The sequence below is a fragment of the Myripristis murdjan genome, chromosome 3 (genome assembly GCF_902150065.1).
Source record: "Myripristis murdjan chromosome 3, fMyrMur1.1, whole genome shotgun sequence".
In the NCBI taxonomy this organism is placed as follows: domain Eukaryota; kingdom Metazoa; phylum Chordata; class Actinopteri; order Holocentriformes; family Holocentridae; genus Myripristis; species Myripristis murdjan.
Window position 1 is genome coordinate 5,930,423 of NC_043982.1, and position 27,525 is coordinate 5,957,947.

Sequence of the window (27,525 nt, forward strand, 5' to 3'; positions counted from 1 at the left end):
TCACACCACACTGACACGGTTGTTCACACCTTGAATTACCCTCAGCAACCTGGAGAAGAAGCGCCTCACTCTGCCCCCTCTCCTCTTCTTCTCAGGCTGGGTGATGTCTGAAAATCACAAGAGGACGATCAATGGCACAAGCAGCCTTGGAGGAGTTAGCTGGAGTGTTGAAGGAGGTGAGAAGAGAGAAAGCAGTGGAGGTGAGTGAGTCCTACCAGGTGTGGTGTGAGTGCTGTTGGCCCTGTTGGTGGCAGTGGCAGGAGCTGCAGCTGCTCTGCTCTGTGGAGCACAAACGCTCACCACACCCAAGTCCACGGCTGGAGAAGTGGCAGCTCCGACCTGAGAGAAAGTTTTTGTCAGCATCAGCAACACTCACATTCTGCATTGGTTGATTCAGTACTGCTAATAAGTAAACACACACTCAGCAAGTAGTGCTTCCTACCTCTGTGGTGTTGAGTGGCATCGTCTCCTCAGTTATGACAGCAGTCTCTTCATTTGTACCGAGGGCCTCCAATGACATGTCAGTGTGACCCTCAGTCATGGCATCAGTGACTTCTCTGAGGGCCTCCTCAGTCTTCTGAGGGCTGGAGTCCTTGATCACAAGGAGCTGGGGGCTGAACACACACAGGTTTTTAAGAGCAGCAGAGATGATCTTCTCATGTCAGCCACTACTTATTGCCATATTTTTTAAAATCATTTGGTAGAAACCAATATTTGTTGGAAGTGGATATGCTTGTCCCTGTGCTCGTTAGCAAAACATCTGCACTACTAGTATACTATTGATCAGTACACACAGTTAACACACACAGTTAACACACACACTGATCCCTCAACTTTGCCTTTCAGGTACATTCAACAAGTCCCTCAGAGTCAGAGGGGTGTTTACCTGCTCCTGCCCTCAGCACTTTCCAACTTCAGTGGCCGAGGCCTGGTCTGGCGGCAGGGGCGGTCAAAGATGCGCCTTAACAGGAATGGGTGCCCGAGGAGTTCAGGTGGGGTAATCCTCCATGCGGGATTCACCTCGAGAAGTGCCTTTATCAGGTCAACACAGTCCCTGATGTCATCTGCCTCAGCCTTGTTCTGGTCAGCCAGAATCTACATTTGAAAACAGACAAACAGGCAAAGTCAAACAGAAAATCAGTCAAGTTCTCCTTGGTGTTCAGTGAAAGGCTGAAATGACTTGAGCCAGTTGTGTGTCTTCATTTTCCTGGATCAGCAGTGGCTTGAGCACCTACCTCCTTGAGCTGAACTAGAGACCTGAAGCTGTACCTCCTGGCATCTCTGCTGTACTTCACTGGGCTCTAAAAGAAAGTCAAGTCTATTTGAGCAAACCCTTAATCATTTGATTCACAGCTACATGCTCAAAGGAGCCATTCATTACCTTACATCACTATTTCTCAAAGTATTGAGACAGTTCATGAAAAGCCACGCAGCCAAGCAGTCTGTTGATATTCTACTGTTTTTTTCCCATATTGTTCAGGGTTAAAGCAGACAAACCACAACAGGGAGGACAGACCTATGTTTCTGTTCACAACAGAGCCATATACAGTCAGTGTGCTGTTGAGAATTAGCTATGACTTGTTGTAACAGCTGACCCACCTTGACCTTCACAGCCCACTCTGTTGCAGCAAACTCTTTACCTGCACGTTACAGTAAACATACGACATTACCTTGAGTCTCCAGCATCGCCGCCAGTGGTAGAACGGCGTTAGTTCGAAGAACAGCTTTGTTCTTAGTCCAGCTTTCAAAAGGTAATCATCTGGTCGACCCAGCAGCTCGACGATGAATCTCATCTGGAGACAAAAGGCAGCATCACATGATTCTGTTCTCGGCTATTTGAAATCCTGTGGACAGAAATCAGGCAGTCCAAATAGTAAAGTACTCACCACGTCATATTCACTGTCTCCAGGGAAGAGTAAATAGCCCAGCAGCATCTGAGCCATCACACAGCCAAGGGACCACATGTCGATGGCCTCGGAAAACTGGAGGCCCAAAAGGATTTCTGGAGACCTGAGAGTGAAAGAAGAACAACTCACCAAATGAGAAAACGTCCTGCTTCGAGGACAAATGAATACAACATGAGACACAGCAGAAGTCCCTCACAGACAGGAATGGACAGCATCAACATCATCTTTTTTTTTTAAGTGGGGAAAAAGAGGCAATAAGCAAATTCAAGGAAAAAAATAAAAATAAAAACAAATCCCCCAAGAAAATTAACACAAAAAGTACAAACCAATAAAAAATTACAAGAAAATTAAATTAAGGATTACGGAATTTTACAGGTCAGCTCGGTGTCAGAATTCTTATTTTTACATGTTTGTGAAAATAAAAATGATTAAACATAACAAGAAATTAACCTGACAGTTATGAAAACAGTATCACAAGTTGCAAGTTACCTCAAAAAATTAACATAAAAATAATTCAACACACACTCTGCTACATAATTCCAGTAGCAGTGAGGAAGTGGACACACTCTGCTCTAGAGCAGTGCTCCATGTTCCTCCAGATCTCACCTCCAGTAAATGGGTTGAAGACAGGAGCCCTGCTTGGCCTCAGAGACTGGGATGGCCAACCCAAAATCAATCAGTTTGACCCTCAGGGGCTTCCTGCGGTGATCCACCAGCATGATGTTATCTGGTTTAACATCTGTGTGGATCACCTCCATGAGCCTCAGGACGGCAAACGCTCTGGCCAGCTGAAAGCACAAAGTCAGTTCAAAAATATGAAGCATGCGTCCCAACTGACAACTGAGGAAGCTTTGAAATTTGATTTGGAAATGACTGTGTCTGTACCTGTTTGATGATCCATTTGATGTCATACAGAGACAGAGGGGCAAAGTCCCTCTGCCTCATGTAATCATAGAGGCTGATGTCCAAGGCCTCGAACACCAGAAAAGTGTACCCATCCTTCTGGAAGCTCTCATAAAAGCGGACCATGTTGTACTTGTGGGCGACAAAAGATCGCAGCCTTTCTAACATGGATATCTGTGGATATATGACGAGTTTGACATGCTCATGTTATCAAAAGATAGTCCTTGTGTTATGTAGCAGATCTTTGAAATGGCTAAAGCAACAAGCCAGCAAGTGCATGGATCAAAGACAGTAAAGTAGCCCACCTCCTTTTCAGCGTTTGTCTGTCTGTCTTTGAGCCGTTTGACAGCCACGATTTTGTTGGTGTCCTGTTTGAGGCATCGGCTCACAGTTCCAAAACCTCCCTCACCCAGTCTGCTCAGCTCCACATAGTTGCTGGACTTGAGGGAGTCTTCAGTGGAGACCGAGAGCTGAAGGGTTGTCAGGGGGTGAGCAGGAAAACTCAGTTTCTTTTTTTTCATGTTGAAATCTTTCTGGCACAGAATCCTGAGAGGAAAGTAGGAAGCAATTAGAGTAAATAAGTTGCTGTGTTCAAGTTGTTTTCTCTGAAAGTTAAAAAAAATAAAAACAACCTCATAGCTGTGAAAACACACTTGTCTGGAAAATTACTCAAGTTCAGATCGTACCTGACTAAAAATATGTATAACAGGTCGTATATTTCATGGCTCTTTGGACCTCTGGTAACCTACAGCATTACTGGACCTCAGATATTTTGCTACATCAGAGAGGAGAAACAGCTGCTTACCTCAATCTGCATGTGGTAGAATGAAGAGCAAGTCCACATCTTGCCCACTTCATGTGACAGAACTTCCAGAGCACCTTTATGATGCAACAGTGCACAGTGGGCCAAGACTGAATCCTCACACCTAGGTCACACTCAACAATGGATCAGCCAAATTACACACAAACTAGTTTTCACTGGAACAAAATTGAGGAAAAAAATGCACATGGCACTGTGCAATTATACTTGATGTATGGAAGTATGATGAGACCAATCAAATGTCTAAATTATTCATGACAAATGTTCAGAATATTGCACAATGTCCATAAATGAGTCCTTTGTGGATTTGATTTTAATATAAAACACAAGGTAGCTACCCCCATAATCACAATCAAAATTGTAGGACACGGAGAAAAAGTTCAAAAAACAAACAAAACAAAACAAAACAAAAACAAAAAAACTTTAAATCCAATTACAGACTTCCATTGTAGTTATAAGTCTGCTTGTGTGAAGGGTACAAACTTGATTTAAATTTCTAAACACTCAAACCTACAGACTCATATTGATGACATGTATGGTTTATAAGTTATAATACAGTATACATGACAGTCAATGAAGGCCACAGCAAGAGAACTAAATTTTAGTCAGTGCCAAATATTTTTTGGTCTTTCAGTCCAGCCTTTTAAAGGGATTGAAACTTATTTACTCTTCCCATTTTCCTCTCAGGTTTCTCTGCTGAAACAAATCCTCCATGGAATACATGGTAAACAAGAAGTTCACTTCTCCTCCTGTTCCTCCTGCTGTAGGTTTTCTCTTAGGAAGAAACACAAGACGAAAGCTAAGAAAATACTTAACAACTGTTTTTGAGAATATTATTGCATTATATTGTTAAATGCTGTGGGGAACTGGATATCACTGCAGTAACGCTACAAGTAGTTAGTGTTTTTTGTGTCATTATGACTGACAAAGTATTATTGTTCTGCGTAACTAACCATATTCCTACCCAGTGGTGGCCTCAGGCTGTTTGAGGGGCAGGGGTGAAAAAATCAAAAGAGCACCTGCTGCAGGACAGGTGGTCCCAGCAGCACGCAAACAGCTATGATGCGCCATGTCTGATAAAACTACATTTTGGCAAAAAAAAAAAAAAATACTGGTCATTATAGACTAATGCAGGTTGCCACTGAAACAATTCGACCAAAAAATGAGAGAGGGAAAGGTAGAAAGGGTAGAGAGACACATTCAATTTGTGACTAGAACACACACCAGTGCTAGCACTGGAACTGTCAGCTTCCTCATGCTGGACACCCACTGTCACGCCCCCTTCTGACCAACTGGTGTAAAAAGTTAATCAGTTCATTCTTTGCCGAAGATCAGCCTGTCCACAAAGGGTCATGCAAATGTGTACATAACTTTTAGAAATCTTTGTGGCTAAACTCCCATACATTCATTTTGTTTTTCCCATCAAAGTGAGGCTATTTTTCACATTTTGAGTGGTCATTTTGCCTTATTGGTTAAGGTTAGGGTTAGAGTTACGGAAGGGTTGTGGAAAATGAATGCAAGTCAATAAAAAAAACTGCTGGGGGGGAAATAACTCACCTCCCACACAACAACCAACTTGTCTCTGATGAAAAACAGCACTCCTGCAGGTAGAAGGCCATTACTGCACCTGTAGCCTGCAGACATAGGCGAGGTGGGGGTATTGTGTGCCAACAACAGGAAGGGTGGGTGGGTATGGGTGTTGTTGTACTTTTTATATGTCAATATCCTCTTGTGAGGAACATGAAACATGAAATTTTCTCGCAAATGTTTTTTTTTAATCCTTCCCTTCTCTTTATTGATTCTTCCCTTCTCTTGTAAATGAGAATCTACAAACCAGAATCAATCCTCAACCTTGGGATCCTTTTCATACAGCCATGGGAGAATATCTTGCTGTTGGGACAAGTCTCATCATGTTTTTGTTTTTTGTTTTTTTTCTCTTTCAAGATGACCATGTAAAGAAAGGGTTAGAGGAGCACTGGCAGAACACACAAGTATCATCTACAAAAACTAGTGAACTGGTGGTGTGTTAAAGATGTGCTGATGACTTGCTGATGAACACAATTAAAGGGTTAACAACTTTACATGTCTGGCCAAGGGAGGTATTCCAGTATGATACACTACTCACAAAAAGTTAGGGATATTCGGCTTTCGGGTGAAATTTCAGGATGAACCTAAAATGCATTATAACCTTTACAGGTGAAGTTAATGTGACCTTCTGTAAACTTTTGAATGCACATGTCCAACTGTTCAGTGTTTCAGTACTTTTTGCACAAGTTGCTGTTCTCTAACAAGGAGTTTAACAGCAAAATTCACATCAGGTGTTTGATGCTCCAGCTCATCAAGGTTGTATCATTAGGGAACAGCTGCTGGAGACTGGGGTACCTCAAATGGAGTGGCCTGCACTTTCTCAGACCTGAATCCCATAGAAAACCTATGGGATCAGCTGAGTCGCCATGTAGAGGCTCGGAGCTCTGTACCCCAGAACCTCAATGTCCTGAGGGCCGCCCTTCAAGAAGAGTGGGATGCCATGCCTCAGCAGACAATAAGTCGACTTGTGAACAGCATGAGACGTCGTTGTCAAGCTGTAATTGATGCTCAAGGGAACATGACAAGTTATTGAAACACTGACATTTTTTGTTGTGGTATATCCACCACTGTTGTTGGCTTTTGTTTCAAGAAATTGTTTGAGATGGGGAAATCACCAGTGTATGCTTCTACTTAAATGCCCTACTTTCATGATATAATATCACTGTAGCGTGAACTTTTTACATTTTCCATAAATTTCACCCAAAAGCCAAATATCCCTAACTTTTTGTGAGTAGTGTATGTCACAGTAAACACTTGAGGATAAGATTTGTGTTCACAAATGCAACTTAGTTTCCCAGGATGTGACAGTGATGTGAATTTTGTCCAATATTTTTATCGCGTGAGTGTATAAACCATCAAGCCCATATATATTTTGGACATTCTCTGATTAGTCTGAATATGCACAGTTTGACTTTTATAGTACTACTATTTTTTTTTTAAAACCCATTTCTCTAATTTCAGGTGAAGTGAGACGTTTGTTGAATCATCTCACCGTTTACCCTTGCCAGTGGCATGGTCCTCAATGTGACTCATCTCCAGTTACAAGCACATGGAAAACAAGGATGCAGGTATTTATGTCTCCTGCGTGTGGACATGATTAATCTGTGAATTGGTTTATGACAGTAAGGGTACACAATGGCAGTGCATCAAAGCAGTATGGCTACATATTTGGCCAGACCTACGTATGACCAGACCTCTGGAAATACAGATTTCCCTCACCAAAAACACTGCCGAACACACAGTTTGTAAGAGCATCCTCTGGCCTTTTTTTTTTTTTTTTTGGTTTTCATAAAACAGCTATTCCTGTGGTGAATAACCTGTAGACCCACAGCTGTGCTCTCACAGTGGACCTAAGGTGCTTTTATTTTGCATCTGAACAGCAAATAAGCAGTTAAGCAGCATCAACAATAATAAGCATGAAGTTTTTAAAGCATATTCTCCAACAGGGGGACATAAGAGCTGAAAAAGGAACGGGAGAATCTCGCCATCAAGGGCTACTGACTTTGCAGCTCAAGCTAAACACCCTGGCTGGGAAACATGTATTCCTCATTGTGGGGGGAAAAAAAGCATTCTCATGACACATTTATACCTAATAGTAACAGCAGACTGACCCATCAGAGATTTAAAAAAGACTTTATTCTAGAACACAAATAAGCCATACACAAAAAAAATAAAAAAGAATAAAGAAAGAAAATGTCAGTTTGCTTCATTCATTCCACCAAAGGCAGTAACACGTTCATTCACTAGTCTTCTTGAGCTTTCCAGATTCCCTCCTCCATTTTCTCTCCACCTAGAAAGGAGAGCACAAACTCATGACTCCAAGGTATTTCACAGGCCTCTCTTGCCTTCCTCTGGTTTTCAGTACATTCAATAAATGTACTGAAATACTGAGTACTGTTGAAATCAGCTGCTATGGAGCTTATTAAATACAACATTTATAAATGATTTATTATTCCAGTGAGTCCAAACAGCATGATCCTCTTGCACTTTGTGTGTTCCCTGATGGACACTCTTGTCTCTAGGGAGCCATGACCTAAAATCTTTATCAGGTTTGTCTGAACTTTCTAGTAGCAGCTTACAGTCAATTCTACTTTAATAATTTGAAAGTGTTTTCTCTAATTTTTGTTCAGAAACATTCTCTTGATTCTCTTTGCTTGAAATTCAAATGTTTACAAACTTGCCACAGATAAATAATACGCAATATAATTCACAATATGACATTATCTGGCACTCACGGTCATCCCAACTATTTCTTTCACGAGTTTTAATCACTTAGTAGGATTATCGATACGATTCAGTAGTTATGGTGTAACTATATATGATGTCATGAAAGAATGTAAATTGTATCATATTGTTTATTTTGCTGTTCAGTGTGACAGTGAGCCAACAGTGCAGTATTGCTTCACATTAATTCAGAAAGTGTGCTGCACAAAAGGAGAAGGCAAATGTCTATAACATGAATACCTCTCACTTACTACACAGTGAGGTCTGTATTCGGTGGCTAGGTATGGATTTAGTGTTTTTATATAGGCCATCTGCCCGTGTATTTCAGCTGAAGACATGCAAGGTTGTAGCTCACTTCCTATAGTCCAGCGTGGATTGCGTTCTGGCTTGAAATGACTGTGGCTCACTTGGAACCCGACCAAGTCCCGTCTTATCAGGCGGACCACCGTTTGCTTGTTTAGTCCAAACCAGAGTTTGAATGCATGTTCTCACCTCTCTAAAGGCATCGAACTCTCAGAACCGATCTCACTGATTGGTGAATGCACTGATTGGTGAACGGTCAGTGATGACACTAAACGGTCTGACTGGATCAGCCCAAACAGAGTAAGTGTGAAAGCCCCCTTAGTGGTAAGATAAGTCAGGTGTCGATCATACAGTCCTTGTTCTTGGGTTCACTGTTGTCTTTAGGTTTTAATGGTTGTTTCTGTCCCTTTTAAGAGCTGCACTGTGGTGAATTCCACTCAAGTATGTTGACTTGTCTATAAAGTATTGAATCTTTGACTCTCTATTCATTCTCATAACTTGGAATGCCCTGCAAAGTCACCATGTCCCTCCTCTCTTCCAACATGTGCATAATAAACTCTGTGCTGGTGAAGTGCTACCTCTACAGGAGGTTCTGATGAACTACAGCCTTGAGAACAGACATGAAATAAGAAACTTTAATGATTCCTGAAGGGATTTTTTTTTTATGTATTGGGCTTAGAGTGCACAGTGAGCTACAGGACACCTCTGCTGGGGTTGGCGGGCATTCATTGTCTTGTTCAAAGATACTTCAGCGGGGCAGACACTTCCCAAACATGAGGGCTTGAATCAAAGGACCACTTAAGTAAAATCGTAGAACCAACTCTGAATATGCATGACTGGTCTATTTGGTCGTTAAGGTTATCAGATGTAAACCATACTGTAAGCTCCTTGAAAATAAAAGCACTGTTTTATAGCACAGTGAGCAATTTGTGGGAAATTATGGCTCTACTTCCTATGAAGGCACTGTGCTATGTGCAGTGCAGGAGGTCAAAGTCAGCCCCCTCTGCCTGGAACCACATCGTATCTGGCAAAGGATTTGTAATTTAGTGAAGGATATCTACAGGATATCTCCACATGAATAAGAGACGATATCAACTATTAACTATTCAAAAAAAAAAAAAAAAAGGATTCCTTTGCACATGTTCTTGAACAAAAATACACTTGCCTTGTCACCAGGCAGGAGTCCAACATCAAATATTGAGGACAGGGATGTCAAATAGGTCACAGAGGCCCTCGCTGTCATCCAGATTATACATGTAGTCACATTCAGTTGTAGGAGGAGACAGCCGTAGGAGTGGAGAGAAAACTGAGAAAAAATAAAGTGGACAAATTTAAAACAAAGACAGATTTAAACCCAATATAGTTTAGTCAGAGTGAAAATACAGTGCATTCAAATGCTTACCCTCAGAAGCCATAAGCTCTGTTATCAGGTCTGCATTCATAATTTCTACAGAAAAGAGGAAAGACAAAATTATATTACCAGTTATTCAGAATAGAATTCAAAGAACAAAAAATAATTGTCAGACACAACATGAATCCTGCTTAGTACCTTTGGTTGGGTCAAGAATGTCTGCCAGGTCTTTTGATAAACTCAGCACTGGAAAAAAAAAAAAAAAAAAAGGAAAATCACGGTGAGAACATTGAGCACCATAGGAAAAAACATCATTAGATCGGATGGTGCTGGTTGGTATTTAAGGTGTGTGTGTGTGTGTGTGTGTGTGTGTGTGTGTGTGTGTGTGTGTGTGTGCATGTGGTTGATCTCCTTCCATCAAGCAGTTATAACTGGTAAATCAAAAAGGAACACCCTGACATTTTGAATTTTGTCATTTTTCTTCTCCTCAGCTAAAAGAACCACAAAGCTACTCACATTCAGACACATCACTTCTGTTAGATTCAGCACTGATACACGGTGGTGCCTGAAGAGGATGGCTGTCCACTGAAGCTGTTCGCTTCGACTTAGTGCTAGGTTGGTCAGCAGTCTGGTTGGTATTGACCGACGCCACATTAGCGGTGGCGCTGTGCTCTGTTTGCTTTGCAGAGGACGCGGCTGATCTGGCGCTCTGCAGAATCTCCTCAGGTGGTGGGACCGGCAGCACCACAGGAGCAGAGCTAACAGGGTCTCTGTTGATAAGCAGAACGTCAATGGGCCCGTTGGTGCTTTTCAGATGGATCTGATACTTCGCTTCACCGTGCTGCACCTGAGTGGAGATGTGCGCATGCACTAAAATCACCCTACTCAAGTTATGGTAAACAAAGGAGAAGATGGAAAACACATTTTAATAATGCAGGACTCACAGCTTTTTGTATGGGGACATCTAACTGTGTACCAAATGGCGCCCGTACTGCCAAGAGGGTGTTACCTGCACAGAACAGACACAATAAAAACCTTGAGCTAATTTGATCTTTGTGTACTTTAAAAAATATCTCTATATTAAAACAATGGTAGAGTTGTGTTTGTTGTAGGGCTGGATGATATGAACAAAATCAAATACCACAATAACTTTGACTGGATACCTTGATATTGATAATGTGATGATATTTTAGGGATGAATACTAGTGGTTTTATAAGATACGGACACACAAGATTTCTGATAAACAACTAGAACAGTCTAGTATATGTTCATAAAATGGTATCTCTTACTATAATGCAGCTTTTAGAAACAGGAAATACGTGATTTGTGCCATATCACAGTATTAGGATATACAAATCCCAAACACCATCTCAGTTGTCTCCTAATCTAGTTCATTCCTAATCTAACCCTCTGCTTCTCTTTATCTACATCTCTTCCTTTGTCATTAGTACAGATTTACTATAGGAAATCAAAGAGAGGTGATGGCTTTTACCTAGATCCACCTTGTCACTGTACTTCTAGAAAAGAGAAATTGTAATATTTTGTAAATTTAATGCGTGATCTATTTCAGGGGTGTGAATATTTGTTGGCTTTGAATCCTGAATCTCTGGGCTCTCCTGTGGACACATTGGTCAATAAGGCAGAAGGCTCCAGCCCAGTGATCTCCAATTTTCACTTCCCGAGCAGGAAAACAGATGAATTACAAGTTCAGACCTGCACCAACAACTTTTCTTGCACTTTAGCCCTTTTTTTCTCTTTTCAGATGGCACTTAGATTTCCTCTGCCAACCCTGCAGTGGACCTATTGATCAAAAGTTGATTCGAGCATGCTGAAATACAAAATTCAACAGCTTAACAAGGAGCAGAGAGGGTTCTACTTTTATATTTGGCAACGAAAGCGGCTCAGGTGTTTTTTTTGCCATCCAAGGTGTGGATGCCAATGATGACCCATAATCAAAAAACTTCAATTAGTGGTTTTGACTCATAGTCCTCTTTTGAAGTGAGAAAAAATTAATTGTACAAAAAGTCTAGTTGTTGTGCTTTCCACTACATGTTGCCAACATAACAACAATTTAAATTAGAGTAGATTCAGATGGAAGCAAGAGATTATAAAATACCATTGAAGCAGTTGCAGATATCCTCGTGGTTCACATATACAAAAGTTGATCTGAGTTAAGGTTCACCGCATTAGTTTGTGCAGACAGAGAATAACTTAAAGGATTCAATAATGTCAATACGTCTGTGCTTCAAGAGACTTAAGAAGGATATGGGCTATTTTTGAAGTCTTCAGTTGTGTTCTTGATGCTCTGTTCAATCCAAACTTTCTGCAGGTCCAACACGCTTTCCTTCTGCTCTAGTTCCTCCAGCTCAGACTTCAAGCCTGTCAGCTTCTTGGCAATCTCTTGTGTGTTACTTCCTGGCCCTACACCCCTTATTCAGAGAAAGTACCCACAAGATATTGTTAACAACCGCATATTTAGTACAAACAGATATTTGCATGTATATTTGCACATTCCTTCCATAGAAAATGTAAAAACTTACTTCCACTGTACACTGTTTTTGGATTTTTTCTCAATCAGGCCAATGCCCTCCAACACATTGGTGATGTCATAGATGCGCCTTTTCTGTCTGACAGCCAGGACGCTGACAGCCTGGAATCACAAAAAGGTTTTTTTTTTTTTTATCTACTTCGTGTCAAATGTCCTCCAGCAGTGACCTGTCTGTCTCAGCTGGGGATCAGCTAGCAGTGGTACGGCAACATTCAGGGATCATTTACAGTGGATATCAAAAGTCAAGACAGCCTTTCACTCTTGCTTTGATCACCTCGAGGACTCAAATAAGCATGTTGTTCATGTTTCAAAATACAAGTGCCCTGTCCGTAGTTATACATATCTTAAACTGAGAGGTATTCTGTCACAATGTAAACCACTAGTAATAGTTTCCATATGCATATCAATAGTCAGCATACCCTTGCAATTTTTTGTAGTTTTTATTGCACTATAGCAATTAAATTACCTTTCATTTCATGCTGTAAGTACAGATTGCAATAGTCCTTGCTGGTCAAATCCAGTCATTTTACGACAACAGTTTTCATGACAAAATGTAATGGTAGGCATCCCCTTGATAGCCTCGACAGGTGACCCTAACTCTGTTCTCACTGGCACCAAAGACAAATTTCTACACGAGCAATAACCTTTAATCGTAATTGAATAACTTTATTAATGGTCAATTCTTATAACACATGCATATAAACCAGTAAGAAGAGATGCTAGTCTTGTTTTGATACAATATGAAGTGATATTCTCTTAAGGACTCAAAAGGCACCAACTAAAGAGGATGACCTAGATGCAAATCTTGAAAAAGAGGAACAGAAATGGCCTTAACTGATTTCACATCCTCGAGGACAGGCTTACTCACTTCTTTCAGATCCAGTACACCATCCTGGGCTTCCTGTAGTAAACTAACAAACTTGGTGGTGAGCATCCAGAGGCTCCTCTCGTGTCTCAGTGTGTGGTGCTGCACAGTGTTGGGACGGGCTTCCAGTCCAACCGGACTCCCTCTGTACTCCATACTGCTGGAAAGGAGAAAAACAACAACAGATTTATGTGGTGCCTGAGCCTCGCTGTGCAGCTGTGGATGCCACTGGTCGCTGGCCAGCACCAGCAGACCTCAGTGGTGGCAGAGCTGCAGGGATTGGATAAAACAAAGCTGGATAGGAGGCTGTGACAAGCCCACCATAGAGAGCCCTAACAAGACCACAACACATTAAATTAAAAACTTGTAACCTGTTGTATAGCCCCAGAGAATAAATGTATGCTCTAGGGTAGAGTGATTTTGATAGTGGAGAGGCATCATGCTCTGCCATAGAAAAAGAAATTCAAAATTTGGCTTTAACCTCTTCAACTCCTTTGAAGTCACCTGCAAGCCTGGCCAACATACTGTCTGTCAGAAGCTGTAGCACATCCACAAAGTGACCAAAGGAATCCAGTGGTACCATGCATGTCATTCTAGGCTATTGACAAGGAGGCTAAATACTGCTCCAAAATTAGACTAAGTTTTGACGAGGGAAAAACTGGCATGGTCATTTTCCTTCACCTCTCACCTCAAGATATCTGAATGTAAATGGGTTCTCTTGGAGCACCCATAGAACTATGCAGGTTTTTGCATGCAGCGTGAATGTGTTATTTTGCCAGTTCTATACAGTCTTGGAGTTGCATATATTAAGTTTGACTGTGATCTGAGACTCGTGGATTGTGGATTCAATGAGACACATTCGATTCATGTGTGATGATGTTAGCCCCCATAGGAGCCATTTCATTGTAGTGAGACCATTTTTTCAAACTTGACACCAGTGTATAAAATGACCTATTGTGACCTCTAGGATAATCACAGCCTCATGAAACTTCACAACTACAAACTAAGCACTGAAGGCATTCAGAGGATGTCTGGGTTTCTAGGGGTACTGACAATAAGGGGGAGTTTTTGAGCAATTTCCACAACAGAATGCTTGCCATCCAACTGCTGACAAATACAGTTCATACAGAAATCTCAAAAGTTTTTGACACCAAATCACAGCATGGATTTTTCTAGTGTTCCTCAAGCATAAAGTTCTAACCTTTAAACACTCCAAATAACAATGAATCTGAACATTTTTAAAACATAGTATTTATTACAAATTTATGACTATAATACACTGACACAAAGTGCTGAGCTGCATCTGAAATTCATTTTCAGGTTCCCAGCTTTCAGATGATGAATACTGTTTCTATGTGGCATCTGCAGCTGACCTTTTGTCTTCCCCTCAAGATCCACTGTCCCCCACAAAAATTAATCTTAAAAAAAAAAAAGGGGGTGTGAGGGTGAGGCAGAGGTTAAACTGTTAAACTAATTGTTGGAGAAAATAATCAAGAAGTCCTGACTTTGATGATTTTCTCCAGTTGTTTCAATCTGCTCAAAGCAGTACAATTTGTGGAGAGCTAGGCCCTCTTTGCAGATTAGAAAGCCACAAGAGTGTGTGTGTGTGTGTGTGTGTGTGTGTGTGTGTGTGTGTGTGACTGCAGGGCGGGCACGTACAGTCTACCACTAGACCAGCGTGGAGTGAATTTTGTGACCCTCCAACATGTGGGAAATGTCTCCCCACATCCCATCTGACCTTGTGTTAAAACACACATTTTTTAAGAAACAATAATACATTTTTATTTTATTTTTTTTAAATTGTAAAGTCATTCTCTCGCTTCACACTTAATTCACACAGCAGCCGTTATGCACGCTCATGCTGGGAGACACGCTCTAGAAGCTTTAGCCCACAAAATCACACATTAACACATTAATAGCTAAGTTTTAAGGTCAGTTAATGTGTATATTTATTCTGTTACTATGCAATCTTAAGAACAACTGCAGCGACACTTAATTTGGCAGGGAGGTTAACGGGCTTGCTACCTCACTTGACTACACTCTCATAAAAAAGTGCTTAATGGCCAGATACATTAAAATTTGAAGAGATATTACTTTGGATTCTTCATATTCATTGATGATAGAAACTCAGCATCTTGCACTGTTTTTACAAACAGGATGTGATACAACACTTGACCTGACTTTGGTGTCATGTGACCTTTGTCTGGTTGACCAGAGGGCTCGCGGTGCCCACCAACACAAAAAGACATGTATTTTTCATGTTAATTTTGTTTTTTATGAACTTCTGAACTCTCCCGTTTCCACACCGTTTAGTAACTGCACACTCCACATACTGAACCATATGAATGTGTGTGTTATCATTCTTGAGTACACTACATTTTCATACTTGCTTCATACATGCCTTTGGGACACAGCCCGAGTTTCTCAATGGCCGCCAAGGGAATAAGCGCCAAGAATCCTACAATGTTTTATTTTGAAATTTGTCACCGGAAATAACATTTCATATTTTGTCGGGCCTCAGTGTTAATTAATTGAAAGTCTGCGAGACTAAAATGCTGTGTTTCGGCTGAAGCAGAGGTAAAGTGCTGTTCACGGAGACGTGTGAGAACAAGTGCATGCAGCTCAGAGCAACAGAGAGTGACATGTTGAACAGGAGTGCTGTTGTTTTACCTCGCTCGTTGCCACGACCAGACGGCTCCGAGCTGCTGCCCAGGGGGGTCTGGGGGGCAGCTAGTCCAACATGTCGACTGTCCACAGCATTTTCACCTGCGAGAGGAGTTTACAGCTTGTTGACGGATAAACCTGCGCACAGTTTGAACTGGGGGTAGTTTTTAGTCAGTGTAGTAACTCCTGTGAACAGCAACAACATCACTCACGGGGCTGGCAGGCGCCTCGTTGATTTCCGGTAAAAGGCGTTCCCGCGGCCGGACTTCACAATAAAAGCACAAAATCCTTAGCAGACCATTTACCGCAACAAAATTCTTTCTCACAAAAAATGGCATACAATGTAATTGGAAAAAAAGAACGCTCAGAAAACGACAGAGTCTGATTTTTAACCATAAATTGTGCCACAATATTTATTTATGCAGCTAAATAAACTATAAATTTTCCCTAATTTCAATCCTGAAATCAGGATTGAAATTAGGGTCTACGCTCTTGGGGGAGGAGGTTTCATAAAATGTTTTGATGTCTTCATTTTATTGTAGATATTTTTGCGGGTTGAACAAACGAGCCGTGGGGGCCTTTATTTGATGTATGTATTTATGTATGTATGTAGCCTACATGCAGTTGTGCTCGATAAGAGCAACAACTACTTAAAAAAAGGTCCATAAAGTTTGGATGAAAGTGCTGCCATAGCTTTTATCCATTTATGCAGTGAATATCTCATATTGCATATTTGTTAAAATCATACAGGAAAAAAATCAGTCTCAACAATTTATTTTTCAGCTGTCTTTTATCATATAAATTCTAGGCAATAGTACTGGGAGAAAAAATATCTACCTCTATTTCTCTCCCTCTCCCTCTCCCTCTCTCTCTCTCTCTCTCTCTCTCTCTCTCTCTCTCTCTCTCTCTCTCTCTCTCTCTCTCTCTCTCTCTCTCTCTGTGCGTGTGTGTGTGTGGATATAGATATGTAAATACAGATATATAGAGAGATAGACATGAAAGGAAGAAACTAGGGTGGTAGACTCTATAACTAAATTTTGGCTTTTGGCTACTTTGTATTTACATTTATCTGTGTACAAACAGTGTATGTTTGTGTAATTCCCAGTATGTTTGTGTAGGCTACTCTTTATAAGAAGTTGTCTTGCTTTGCCTTTGGCCATTTGCTGAGCTCCGCTGCAGCGCTAATGCTGTGTGTGTGTGTGTGTGTGTGTGTGTGTGTGTGTGTGTGTGTGTGTGTGTGTGTGTGTGTGTGTGTGTGTGTGTGTGTGTGTGTGTGTGTGTGTGTGTGTGTCTGTGGTTTCCCATGTTATCGTTGTTTGAAAAACAGAAGTGCAGCTCGCGGGTCACGTGACACGGTGTCAAGTCATATGATTCGTGGTGTTAAACGAGTTGAACAGCTCTGTCACTCGCTGTTTTGGACCTTCTAGGAAGTGCCTCGGTGTCTTGTCGGTGTCCCAGCGTTGTGTTGCCCCCGGCCGGACCACCGTGTGAGGAGTGAACATGTGTGCGGGCGGCCTGCTGCTCTGCTGCCTGGCCGGGCTGGCCTCGACCAGCTGGGCTCAGTACGCTCCGGACGAGGTGAGGCAGCTGCCCGGGATGATGTTCAAACCCAACTACCAGCAGTGGTCCGGGTACCTTCAGGCAGGGCCCGGCAAGTTCCTCCATTACTGGTAAGCGTCCGCATTATGACTTCTGATGGCCATGAGTGTGTGAAAGAGTTTCATTATGTTGGTTGGTTTGTTGGTTCATGGGCTTGTTTGTTGCTTTGGCTTTAAGAATCGGTCAAGTATGAACTGCAAATGAAATATTCATCTGTGCTTCCTGTAGCCCTGTGTAAGAGACATCATGGCTTTAAGGGAAACTATGTAGACTGTTGGATGGTTTATACAGTCAAATCCTAAACTCACCTGGTTTTATATACAGTACAGGCCAAAAGTTTGGACACACCTTCTCATTCAATGCGTTTTCTTTATTTTCATGACTATTTACATTGTAGATTCTAACTGAAGGAATTAAAACTATGAATGAACACATGTGGAGTTATGTACTTAACAAAAAAAGGTGAAATAACTGAAAACATGTTTTATATTCTAGTTTCTTCAAAATAGCCACCCTTTGCTCTGATTACTGCTTTGCACACTCTTGGCATTCTCTCGGTGAGCTTCAAGAGGTAGTCACCTGAAATGGTTTTCACTTCACAGGTGTGCCTTATCAGGGTTAATTAGTGGAATTTCTTGCTTTATCAATGGGGTTGGGACCATCAGTTGTGTTGTATATATATTACACCAGTTTTAAAATCACTGCATTGGCTCCCTGTGCGTTTCAGGATTGATTTTAAGGTTCTTTTATTAGTTTTTAAGTGTCTTAACGGCCTTGGGCCTTCTTATCTGTCTGACCTGCTTTTACCCTACCAGCCCTCGCGCACCCTGAGGTCCTCCGGTACCGGTCTTTTAACTGTTCCCAACGTTAGAACAAAAACCCATGGTGAATCTTCATTTTATTATTATGGCCCACGTCTGTGGAACAGCCTGCCGGAGAACCTCAGGGCTGCTCAGACTGTTGATGTTTTTAAACGCAGGCTCAAGACCCACCTTTTTAATCTGGCTTTTATCTGATTCTATTTCCACTCTTTTCTGCTGCTTCTATTGTTTTACTGCTTTTAGTTGCTGATTAATAATTTCTTTCTTTACTTTTTAATACATATTTATGTTGCCTGCATTGTTTTATTGTTTTAATTTTATTGTTTTTAATTTATTATCATTTATTACACTTCATTTTTTATATGTTTATATATATATATATATATATATTATTTATTTACTTATTTCTTCTCTATTCCGTTTAGTATTGATTGTATTTTACTCTGTTATCCTTTAGTTTTTAGCTCCAGTGTTTTCCTCATGGGGGCCCTCCACACCGGGAGCTGTATCTGGCCTGCCTGCGGGGGGTGCCGTCCTAGGGGTTGTCCTGGCCGGGATGGTTGGGGGCCCTGCTCCAGGGCCTTATGGCCGTGGTGTGGGCTCCTATCTGTCTGGGTCGGGGTGGTCTCTGTGGTGGTGCCCCCTGTAGTCGTGGGCTGGGATGCCTCCCGGTGTGGATGGCTCCCAAAGAATGAATGGTGTTTCCTCATCTGGTCCCTCAGTGCTCAGCCATATTTTATTCTATCTTTGGGTTGGGTTGGGTTGGGCTGGGGCGTGGTGGGGTGTATGCCTGGAGTGTATGCATGTGTGAAATATGTTGTACTTGTGTGTGTGTGCGTGTGTGGGTGAGTATGAGGGGGTGGGGGATTAGGGTTGTATGTATTTTAATGTAAAGCACTTTGTGTTGCATTTGTTTTATGTATGAAAGGTGCTATATAAATAAAATTTGATTTGATTTGATTTGATTTGTGCAGAAGTCAGGTTACTGCACAGCCGACAGCCCTATTGGACAACTGTTAAAATTCATATTATGGCAAGAACCAATCAGCTAACTAAAGAAAAACGAGTGGCCATCATTACTTTAAGAAATGAAGGTCAGTCAGTCCGGAAAATTGCAAAAACTTTAAATGTGTCCCCAAGTGGAGTCGCAAAAACCATCAAGCGCTACAACGAAACTGGCACACATGAGGATCGACCCAGGAAAGGAAGACCAAGAGTCACCTCTGCTTCTGAGGACAAGTTCATCCGAGTCACCAGCCTCAGAAATCGCAAGTTAACAGCAGCTCAGATCAGAGACCAGATAAATGCCACACAGAGTTCTAGCAGCAGACCCATCTCTAGAACAACTGTTAAGAGGAGACTGCGCCAATCAGGCCTTCATGGTCAAATAGCTGCTAGGAAACCACTGCTAAGGAGATGCAACAAGCAGAAGAGATTTGTTTGGGCCAAGAAACACAAGGAATGGACATTAGACCAGTGGAAATCTGTGCTTTGGTCTGATGAGGCCAAATTTGAGATCTTTGGTTCCAACCGCCGTGTCTTTGTGAGATGCAGAAAAGGTGAACGGATGGATTCCACATGCCTGGTTCCCACTGTGAAGCATGGAGGAGGAGGTGTGATGGTGTGGGGCTGTTTTGCTGGTGACACTGTTGGGGATTTATTCAAAATTGAAGGCACACTGAACCAGCATGGCTACCACAGCATCCTGCAGCGACATGCCATCCCATCCGGTTTGCGTTTAGTTGGACGATCATTTATTTTTCAACAGGACAATGACCCCAAACACACCTCCAGGCTGTGTAAGGGCTATTTGACCAAGAAGGAGAGTGATGGAGTGCTGCGGCAGATGACCTGGCCTCCACAGTCACCGGACCTGAACCCAATCGAGAAGGTTTGGGATGAGCTGGACCGCAGAGTGAAGGCAAAGGAGCCAACAAGTGCTAAACACCTCTGGGAACTCCTTCAAGACTGTTGGAAAACCATTTCAGGTGACTACCTCTTGAAGCTCATCGAGAGAATGCCAAGAGTGTGCAAAGCAGTAATCAGAGCAAAGGGTGGCTATTTTGAAGAAACTAGAATATAAAACATGTTTTCAGTTATTTCACCTTTTTTTGTTAAGTACATAACTCCACGTGTTCATTCATAGTTTTGATTCCTTCAGTTAGAATCTACAATGTAAATAGTCATGAAAATAAAGAAAACGCATTGAATGAGAAGGTGTGTCCAAACTTTTGGCCTGTACTGTATATACACTCTGAATATGCAGAATATTAGGGACAGTTGATTAGCTCAGTCAGGTGCTCTTTAGGATGGGCAAGAACTAGAGAGAGGAGATGAAAACTCATGTGTCTGACAGTGTGGTGGAAAAAAGGCAGACACTTTCTGTTTCACTCCTAGTTTTTTTTTTTTTTTGAGTGTTTGTATGCTATTAGGAACAGTTGTTTTCATGAAGCAACGGGGCTGAAGCAGACGAGTTAGAGAAGGACCTTTGTCCTCTCAGACATTGTGAGACGTGGGTAATTGAACAGGGGCTGCATGGAAATAATTTTCTTCTAGTTTCAGTGACTCAAAGTACAAATCGCACTTCACTGTTTCTAAGCAGACAGTTTTTTTCCCTATCAAATGTGTGTATTCAGAATCCCAGCATATTTCTGTGACTGTAAGGCACAAAGTACACCCATGGAAAACACCAAGTCCATGTTATAAAGCTGACAGACAAGCTTCTCTTACCCCTGAACTCCTCCAGTAACACTTGTGATGTAACAAGACTTGGTCAAAACCCAGTATATGTTTGAACCGTTTATGGTCAGCATGTGATATTATGACCGTTTTGTTTCAGGGATAGTCATATTCTATTGTTGGTGTGTGATAAATTTGGCATGAGCTGCAGTCAGTAGGTATAACCACAGTAAACACCCCATGAGGACTTAATAGAAGACTGTTCGCACAGAGTAATTTTGAAAAGAGAAGCTTACATTTCCTCTTATGCAAAGCTTTTAAGTGAGTAAAGTCTTGTTGCAAAGGAAAGTTATTTTCTCCGCTTGCATTTTAAATGCAGTACAGCAGGGGCAGGCAACCATGTGCCATGGAGGGCCAAGAGGCTGCAGGTTTTCATTCCAACCAAAACCTCCACCAGGTGATTTCACTGATCACCTCGCCTTCAAGCACAGAGGAGAAAGTACTCACCAGGGCTCAGGTTTTCAAAACTTTTTATGTGGAGCGGAATGCTCTGGACAACCAGATGCCTCCAATCCAGGATCAAAAGCTCATCAATCTTGTCCCAGTTTTTCAAAACATTGTCTGATTGGATAGTTATGATCCAGAGACCACAGGATCAGGATTTCCAAATCTGGATTTGGAAGGCTTTTAGTACCCCTCTACATGGCCATCTGCTGGACAAATAAGAGCTAATTTGGCAAGGAAGAGATCATTGATCTAACATTTCTCCATCTGTAAACTTATGAAATACAAGTCATTTTTGGACGTCATAATAACAAGTGCTTTTTTTCTTTTTTGATAAGAGACCATTTTTTAGTGATTTGAGAAATAAAGGTTTACTAAACACCTCTCACTGAATCCAGCTGCTCCAACAGGCTGCAGTGTGGCAGGCCCTTACTCTGAGGTGATGTGCTGAACTGTTTATTAGTTTAAAGCAACATGCAATAAGTGAAAATAGAGAAAACGGCTAATTATTTTAGTTCAAATATATTATGAAAATCTCGAGTGTTTTAAATCAGTTTCAGTGATCACAGGTTTATAACCCTGATACAGGGGTAGTAAAGTCATTTCTGTAAAGCTGTGTAAAACCATTTTATTAGTCCACTCTGAATCCAGATATATATCCAGATATATAATATATCCAGATTCTTTCCTTGAGTTTTGAAAAACCCAGTTTTCAGGTTTAATCCAGTTGGTTTGTCTTAGAAGATAAATTTTGAAAAAGCAGCCCCTGGTGGAGTTTTTGGTTGGAGTGAAAGCCTCCATAGCACCTGGTTACCTGTCTCTGCCTTACAGTCTACTCTGTGTTGAACGGATCCAACCGGCTGGTGTACTTCATGAAATGCATCTGAGTATATGCGTGTGTATATGTAAATCTAATCTAACTGGTGACCAGGTTTGTGAGCTCGCAGAGGGACCCGGTCAAAGACCCCTTGGTGCTCTGGCTGAATGGAGGCCCCGGCTGCAGCTCGCTGGATGGATTCCTGTCAGAAAATGGTCCCTTTCATGTGAGCATGAACATGTGTAACTACAGCTTTGCCCTGATTTGCACTGTATAAAAGCAACTCTAAATAGGCATTGTTTTGTTTCCTTTTCAGGTAAATGATGACGGGGCAACGCTGTATGAGAACAAATTCAGCTGGAACAAGATTGCCAACATTTTGTATCTGGAAGCTCCTGCAGGAGTGGGCTACTCTTACTCTGATGACCAGAAGTACGAAACTAATGATGACCAGGTGAGTTCTGCAGGGTGAATGACTGCAAGAGATCTCAAAACACAAAGAAGACATACAGACGGGTGACAAATTAAAGGAAAAACTAACAAGAGCCCTTTTTACTACTGGGCTCCTTAGCCCCAGATTAACTAAGGCCAGGGCTAAACTGTAGAGCAGGGCAAGGATTAGCCTCGATTTACACTGGTACTCATTAACCCAGGATTAACAGTTAGCCCTAGGTTAAAGATTCACACATGATGATCAGTCGAGGGTTAATGTCTTCAGAACACTAATAGGGTTTTGACTGGACAGCAAACATTCTGCTGCTTTTCAAAAGCATTCTGTTGCTGTTGTTTCTAAGCTCAATCCACACTATAGACCTTAGCCCCAACTTTCGTAATCCTGCTCCGGAGCAGGGCTGGCAAGCCCTAGGACCTAGGCTAGAGTCGGGGTGAGCTCACTTGAACGTGCCAGGATTGTGCCAGTGTGAAAGCTCTCTTAGCCCCAGGTTGAGTGCACTGAGAAAAGCCCTGAAGTGTCTTCATAAGGTATCGGGCCATCACAAGCTGCCAGGACAGCTTCACTTCTCCATGGCATCTGGAACTCTGCTGGAAAGATGGAACACCTTTCATTTTCCCAATTTGTCCAATTTGTTACCCGTCTGTAGTTTGGAAACAGCCTTGCTCTCAACATGCTGATTTTTGTTGAACTTTCATGTGTCCTTCTCTTAGGTCGCCGATGATAATTACCTAGCCCTGCAGAGTTTTTTTAACAAGTTTCCAAACTTCACTGAGAATGAGTTCTTCATTTTTGGCGAAAGTTATGGTGGGATTTATGCCCCAACCCTCAGCCTGCGTGTGGCTACAGGAACTGCCAAGATCAACTTCAAGGTGAAACGCCTCATGGTTTAAAGCCTACTATCATCAACCCCACTAGAAAGCAGCTTAACGGACCACACCAGTGATTTCGAATAGGTCATTTACGACAATTTACATGCATTTTACATCGCAGCAAACCATTTTGCAAAATCGTGCAGGACTACTAAAGATTTCACAACATGTAATCAAAATCCCTCCATTTCCAAATTTGAAACACCCATCTTAAAATGTTCTCCCTCTGTGGCTAACAAAGTTGACAAAATGCATAAACCAAAGAACTGCTGATTTGCTGTGTAAAGCAAGCATTTCCCCAGGGACTATTTCCTGGCAGGGAAACTGTATCACTCCACCCAATTTCAAGTCATCAAAACACAACAGTGCTGCTGCTTTTAGGAAAACTGATGTGGACAGCTTTATTACAGTGATGAATACTGCTGTGACGAAAGATTGAAGTCTCTGAAAGTTCATTTTCATATCATAGTGGAATGAAACCAGTGGCTGGATAAGAGGGAGGAAAATGATAGGAGGGTTCTAAAAAACGACTGCTTGCTTTGGGAGAAGATTAGCAGAAACATACATTTTGTGATATTGCACTAAACATGCAAAATCACTGGTATGGTCCTTTTTTTAATGATGCGAGTGGTGTCACTCACCTTGATTGAAAAGCTGTTTACATGCACACTTTTGTGGACACTTTCAAACTGTCTAACTTGGTATGTTTTTTTTTTAATTTTTTTTTTTTTTTTAGGGTTTTGCAGTAGGCAACGGTCTCAGTAGCTTTGCTTTCAATGACCAAGCTTTGATCTACTTTGGTTACTACCACGGCCTCTTTGGAGAAGAGTAAGTAGCACATCTCTTAGCCAACTTGCTTTACAGTAGTGGCACATGTCCATAAGGAGCTCACGCCAGCAGATGTTAGTTTACTCCCCTGTCCCTGTTCAGTCTTGCTGGGCGTGTTGGCAGCAGGCACTGTAGTTTCTTTGCAGTATGATCCCTGTACCTAGTCATGAGTCCTGCCGTCCTGACTGCTGCAGCACCAACAGAGAGACATTGAAAGTGTCCTCTTGACTGAATTTAATTTGCTCTGTAGTTCTAACGTGACACATTCCAGTGTCAAGTCAAGCTGGAGAGACAAGGGTTCTGCACATCCTGGAAAAAAACCTTAAAATGTCTTAAATTACATTATCAAACCTCAAGACCTTAAAGGTCCTGAACACAGTTAAAGCTTTTTAAGTTTAAACTCAGTTTTACAGATTTTAAATATTCAGTGATATCTTTGTGCGCTGTTTTTCCTGCACAGATCTGGTCTTACAGTGCATTCTAGCTAACACAGGCTGTAGTTTCCTTGCCTGCATGCTAGACAGCCAAAAGAAATTGATTTTTATTTATTTATTTATTTATTTTTGTGAAACACCTCGAGTTTTCTGATGTTTCTACCAGTGATGTTAATGTTGAGCCAAGAAGTATCACACGCATGGCTGATGCAGCAATGATTATCATTTTATTTATTGTTTTTATATGCAGTTTATGGCGAGATCTGAACATAAATTGCTGCGACAAAGAGAGCTGTAACTTCTACAATACCAGCTCAGAGACCTGCAAGACGCTGGTATGTCATACTTTTATTCACGGGGGCATTTCTAGATTTCTGGATCAATGATGCAACTCCTGCTCAGTCTTTTGTCCGCACTCTTTTTTCTCTCAGTTAAATGTGGCCTTTCGTATCGTGTATGAGAGCGGACTGAATGAGTATGCACTTTACTTGGATTGCGAGGGTGGAATAAAATCCCACCAAGGCTACGAGAGGAGCATGAGTCATCTGTTTAAGAACCTCAGGAAATACTGGAGCACCACCAAGGTGAGTGTTTTCTCTTTCAAGGATAAGTGGTGCAGGACCGTGCACAGAGATTATTATCATGGTTTGAACATTTATCTTTGATATTGGATGTGTTGGGCATCAAGATTGTTTTTTTGAGTGCAGGTTGCAGGTGCTCCCTCTGTACCTCTGGGTGAAGTCCCTCCCTGCATCAACAGCACAGCGCAGATGAACTGGCTGAACAGAGGCGACGTGAGGAAGGCTTTGCACATTCCAGACACACTACCGCCATGGGACATTTGCAGGTAGATGACACTGCCAGCTAGGCTCTGTGCTCCAACCACACTCATTAGGAGCACTCTGTAGAGAGGTGAAGTTCAAATTATAGATGCAATGCTTCATGCATTGTTGTCATTAAATAAACGTGTCAGGATTTAATTTACTCCCTGGAAGCCAGGAGCCCAAGGACGGGCTTTTAGTTTGGCATGTTTTTGCGAACCCTCTTTATTCCCTTTATTTCCTTTTGAAAATACTTAGAAAGTATGGTGTCATCCAAATATCTTAGTATCTATTTTTCCAATTATAGAAACATCAGAAAAACATCAAACTAGTTTAATACAAAAATTTGACGTTTGTTTTACAAGACATAGATTAGAGGCTAGAATCTGCACTTTCAGAATATATTGCATCTGCATTGACAAGCCTATTTTATTCAGTTGAATAAAACAAGAAATAGGTGAACATTGATTGGATGATGCCAAACAGGTGAACATGTCAATCCATCCCCCAAGCCTTTAGGGTGAAACTGGTGGTATACCCGACTTGAATGAACAGATAGATAATTGCTGAATATGTAAAGTGAATAGTTCACTTCGCTTCATATTTGATGTCGTCAGAGCAGTGATAATTTAAATTGCACACAAGGTCACTGGTGTGAGGAGTGCAGCAGTTTCTGCAGCTCACTCTATCCAGCAGTGTGTAATGGAGAACACAGACATGCTGATCACACCCATAATGGAGTGTTTCCTTCCCTGCAGTGAAGTTGTCGGCGCGCAGTACACCACCCTGTACCAGACAATGAAGGAGGCTCATCTGAAGCTGCTCTCTCTGGGTCTGCGGGTCCTGGTCTACAACGGAGACACGGACATGGCCTGCAACTTCCTGGGAGACCAGTGGTTTGTGGAGGACCTCGGCCTGACGGTAGGGGCTCCGATTTCAGGAGAAAGTATCCAAAGTGCATTTTTTACCCCCCAACATATCCAGAAGAATAAATGAACTGAGCCAAAATTTCAATGTTACTTTTTGCTCCTAGCCAACCACTAAGTACAAGGCCTGGATCGATGATGACCAGATTGCCGGCTTCTACCAACAATTTGGAAACATGACCTTTCTGACAGTGAAGGTTAGCACTGATGTAACTGTTGGCATAGTAGTCCCAAGATGGTGCTGCTTTCTGTTGTGAATGTGAAAGATGTGATGGTACAGGATGAGAGCACTTTGTTGTTGAACTGCTAAAGGTCAAAAGACAAAAAGTGATGTGAAACACTGAACCACTGTCCTCTCTGTTTCAGGGTGCAGGACACATGGTTCCTCAGTGGGCTCCTGGCCCGGCTTTCCACATGTTCCAGTCTTTCATAACAAATGGCCCCTACTGAGCGTCCTGCACTGCTCGGTACTCAGACCATTTATTTTTCTCAGGGAAAAATCTTTTTGGGAAAACAGATCTTACGGAAATCACTAAACTGTACTCTTAATAGAGATGTGATCTAATGGATATCTTCTGTAACGTTGGTGTGGTGTGGTTTTTGTTTTCAATTATCATGCTTTTAGTTTGAAGAACTTTAAGATGTGTGCTCTTACTGATCTTGCTCACACTCGATCCATCTGAAATTTCAGATGTGAAGTGCATTGTACTTTTTTTTTTTTTAAATAAACAGAACTGCCACTGTCATGGGTTATCAGATTTATTCACATGCTGTGCCTGCATTTAATTTATTGGAATATCACAGGCAGTGCTGTAATCAATTATTTCCAGTAGAACATCCATGAAATTTCATGATTCAAAGTCACCGGTATAAGACAACAGTAAATATGAATCACAATGTACAAATGCCTTGGCAAAATGTATCCCTTTTGCTTCAAAAACACAGGTAAACAAACAAGTCCTGAGCTCTGCATTTAACTCTAGTTTAAATCAAAAAAGTGCGATGACAGCAAGTAGATATGCAACTGGTATTGCATTACAGACGTTCACTTATGAGACCAGAGTAGTATCAAGTGAAAAGGAGAAAAAAAAATCACAGGC

The 27,525-nt window shown here is 41.7% G+C and overlaps 3 protein-coding genes across 6 annotated transcripts; 1 reads left to right on the forward strand and 2 right to left on the reverse strand.

Moving 5' to 3' along the window:
• Window positions 1–3,734, reverse strand: LOC115380651 (homeodomain-interacting protein kinase 2-like). The gene is made up of 11 exons (XM_030081779.1): window positions 3,616–3,734; window positions 3,116–3,356; window positions 2,793–2,984; window positions 2,514–2,695; window positions 1,887–2,010; window positions 1,671–1,793; window positions 1,236–1,301; window positions 887–1,095; window positions 443–614; window positions 216–339; window positions 1–107 (listed from the first exon to the last, which is right to left on the reverse strand). Exons 1-11 carry the CDS (start codon window positions 3,666–3,668, stop codon window positions 1–3), a joined length of 1,593 nt encoding a protein of 530 aa, XP_029937639.1. The 5' UTR covers window positions 3,669–3,734.
• A 3,600-nt stretch (window positions 3,735–7,334) lies between these two features.
• Window positions 7,335–15,952, reverse strand: LOC115376605 (transcription factor E2F4-like). 4 transcript variants are annotated; one of them, XM_030076316.1, is made up of 12 exons: window positions 15,886–15,952; window positions 15,680–15,775; window positions 13,013–13,169; window positions 12,137–12,246; window positions 11,864–12,025; window positions 11,713–11,756; window positions 10,540–10,604; window positions 10,112–10,442; window positions 9,794–9,841; window positions 9,647–9,691; window positions 9,410–9,550; window positions 7,335–7,507 (listed from the first exon to the last, which is right to left on the reverse strand). In XM_030076316.1, the coding sequence occupies exons 3-11, from the start codon at window positions 13,163–13,165 to the stop codon at window positions 9,435–9,437; spliced, it is 1,074 nt and encodes a 357-aa protein (XP_029932176.1). In that variant the 5' UTR covers window positions 13,166–13,169; window positions 15,680–15,775; window positions 15,886–15,952; the 3' UTR covers window positions 7,335–7,507; window positions 9,410–9,434. The 4 variants fall into 4 exon arrangements, with proteins under 4 accessions (XP_029932176.1, XP_029932190.1, XP_029932181.1 ...); XM_030076330.1 differs by having other exon boundaries at window positions 13,013–13,166; window positions 15,886–15,902; XM_030076321.1 differs by having other exon boundaries at window positions 13,013–13,166; window positions 15,680–15,928.
• A 1,097-nt stretch (window positions 15,953–17,049) lies between these two features.
• On the forward strand, window positions 17,050–27,169 carry LOC115354243 (lysosomal protective protein). The gene is made up of 11 exons (XM_030044530.1): window positions 17,050–17,343; window positions 22,208–22,319; window positions 22,410–22,547; window positions 23,258–23,416; window positions 24,153–24,244; window positions 24,929–25,013; window positions 25,110–25,262; window positions 25,386–25,525; window positions 26,258–26,420; window positions 26,533–26,622; window positions 26,792–27,169. The coding sequence occupies exons 1-11, from the start codon at window positions 17,174–17,176 to the stop codon at window positions 26,873–26,875; spliced, it is 1,386 nt and encodes a 461-aa protein (XP_029900390.1). The 5' UTR covers window positions 17,050–17,173; the 3' UTR covers window positions 26,876–27,169.
• The last annotated feature ends 356 nt before the right edge of the window (window positions 27,170–27,525 follow it).

Bases quoted from the DNA above. Each gene is read 5' to 3' on its own strand.
- LOC115380651 (XM_030081779.1), bottom strand. From the start codon at position 3,668: ATGAAGTGGGCAAGATGTGGACTTGCTCTTCATTCTACCACATGCAGA. The intron at 2,011-2,513 runs GTGAGATCTGGA...TTTCACTCTCAG, and splicing joins CTTCAACCCATTTACTGGAG to GTCTCCAGAAATCCTTTTGG. The intron at 340-442 runs GTAGGAAGCACT...ACTTTCTCTCAG, and splicing joins TGCCACTCAACACCACAGAG to GTCGGAGCTGCCACTTCTCC.
- LOC115354243 (XM_030044530.1), top strand. From the start codon at position 17,174: ATGTGTGCGGGCGGCCTGCTGCTCTGCTGCCTGGCCGGGCTGGCCTCG. The intron at 22,548-23,257 runs GTGAGTTCTGCA...TCCTTCTCTTAG, and splicing joins ACGAAACTAATGATGACCAG to GTCGCCGATGATAATTACCT. The intron at 25,526-26,257 runs GTAGATGACACT...CCTTCCCTGCAG, and splicing joins CCGCCATGGGACATTTGCAG to TGAAGTTGTCGGCGCGCAGT.
- LOC115376605 (XM_030076316.1), bottom strand. From the start codon at position 13,165: ATGGAGTACAGAGGGAGTCCGGTTGGACTGGAAGCCCGTCCCAACACT. The intron at 10,443-10,539 runs GTGAGTCCTGCA...ATCTCCACTCAG, and splicing joins ATGTCCCCATACAAAAAGCT to GTGCAGCACGGTGAAGCGAA. The intron at 9,842-10,111 runs GTGAGTAGCTTT...TTTTTTTTCCAG, and splicing joins CAGAAGTGATGTGTCTGAAT to TGCTGAGTTTATCAAAAGAC.